Genomic DNA, 1,538 nt, shown 5'->3' with positions numbered 1-1,538 from the left:
ATATAATCTTGAGTTAGATTACCTTAACCTCAGATTGATTTATGCATTCACGTTAATTATCATACGTTTATATTATATTATTATTAATAAAATATAAGCTTAAGACTGATGGATTCCTCTCTCTCTCTCTCTGTGTGTGTGTGTGTGTGTGTGTGTGTGTGTGTGTGTGTGTGTGATCTATTTGGCTGTTTTATGAAGGCTATGGACAGAAAAAATGCACTGCAGGGTGTTCCATGTCTATGCCAGGAGACTGGACAGTAGGTAACAAACACACACACACACACACACACACACACACACACACACACACACACACACACACAGTTTCTCCAGTATACTTGCAGCATGCAAACAAACACACACATCTACCGTGGCTGTGTGTTTAGGTCATGTGGGACCTCCTTTGCCCTGTAACTATGTGAAGCTAGTGGATGTGGCAGACATGAGCTACTATGCAGCCAATGGGGAGGGAGAGGTGAGTCACCGCTCATTTTAAAAACCTGAAGCAAAACTGAAGTATGCATGTGACATTGTGGCCTGCCAGAAGTCATATACAAATCTGCGTGTGTGTGTGTGTGTTCTTCAGGGGTGTGTAAATGGGCCAAATGTGTTCCAGGGGTACCTGAATGACCCAGAGAAGACAGCGGAAGCCATTGATAAGGATGGCTGGCTGCATACAGGAAATATTGGCAAGTGGCTTCCGGTAAATTCTGCCCCCTCCAGATCCTGTTTTACCGTTCTTCCAGGTGTTGGAAGATGACGGCCTTCTGGCCCTTTCAGAACTGTAGCCAGGGTTTCTGTTTCAGAATGACAGGGTTTGTGTTTCAGAATGACACTCTGTAGAAATGGCCCATTTAACTAGTCCTGCTTTAGACTACAGAGAGGAAAAAGAGAATAATAATATGAACAATACATGGAGCTGAGGGTTGGATTACATTTTTGGTTCGAGGGATTTATGATGTCCTTACAAATCTGCAAAACTTTGGACAGTGGGGACATGAAGATCCTAGTTGTAGATTATCTATGGTGACTGGAATTAAATGTAAAGCCACAAAGGACATCATTGGTTGAATCTCAATTTTACTGTCCCCTTTACTTTCCCCTTGACTGTAGGTCTTTCCGAAGCAAATATTCCAAATATTTTATTATGGGCCTGGCACTTCATGGGGGACTGCTTCATAAATTAAACAGTTCGATGCTGGACAGGGCTGTTCCAACTTTGTGTGGTCCAATAGAAGATTCGGGTTCACAACTTGTAGGCATGCATTATGTTTTGCGGATCTTTGATGTTTAAAGCAAACAAGATAGCTCCTGTGAGTGTTTGTGTGATTGTTGGACATAGCTAAGACATGGACCCAGTTCTCAGTTGTTGGCTTATCAGCTAATGAGGCTACCTTGACAGCTAACCTTATTGTGTTATAATGATCGTACTAATCTGCTGTCGGCTCACTTCTACCTAAAATTGTGTGTAAATATGGCAATATTTTTTAGCACTAGATGTCATTAAATGGAGGTGGATTTATGATTATAAGCTGTAA

General features: G+C 41.7%; 1 protein-coding gene across 2 annotated transcripts; it reads left to right on the top strand.

Annotated features, from left to right (window-relative positions):
- Nucleotides 1–220: 220 nt before the first annotated feature.
- On the top strand, nucleotides 221–997 carry LOC118240387 (long-chain-fatty-acid--CoA ligase 1-like). Of its 2 annotated transcripts, none has more exons than XM_035520603.1 (3): nucleotides 221–261; nucleotides 387–475; nucleotides 617–997. In XM_035520603.1, the coding sequence occupies exons 1-3, from the start codon at nucleotides 234–236 to the stop codon at nucleotides 758–760; spliced, it is 261 nt and encodes an 86-aa protein (XP_035376496.1). In that variant the 5' UTR covers nucleotides 221–233; the 3' UTR covers nucleotides 761–997. The 2 variants fall into 2 exon arrangements, with proteins under 2 accessions (XP_035376496.1, XP_035376495.1); XM_035520602.1 differs by having other exon boundaries at nucleotides 587–997.
- The last annotated feature ends 541 nt before the right edge of the window (nucleotides 998–1,538 follow it).

This window comes from Electrophorus electricus, chromosome 20 (assembly GCF_013358815.1).
Source record: "Electrophorus electricus isolate fEleEle1 chromosome 20, fEleEle1.pri, whole genome shotgun sequence".
NCBI classification, from domain to species: Eukaryota; Metazoa; Chordata; class Actinopteri; order Gymnotiformes; family Gymnotidae; genus Electrophorus; species Electrophorus electricus.
The sequence above is the reverse complement of the archived record's forward strand: the minus strand, read 5'-3'. Positions and strand labels throughout refer to the sequence as shown.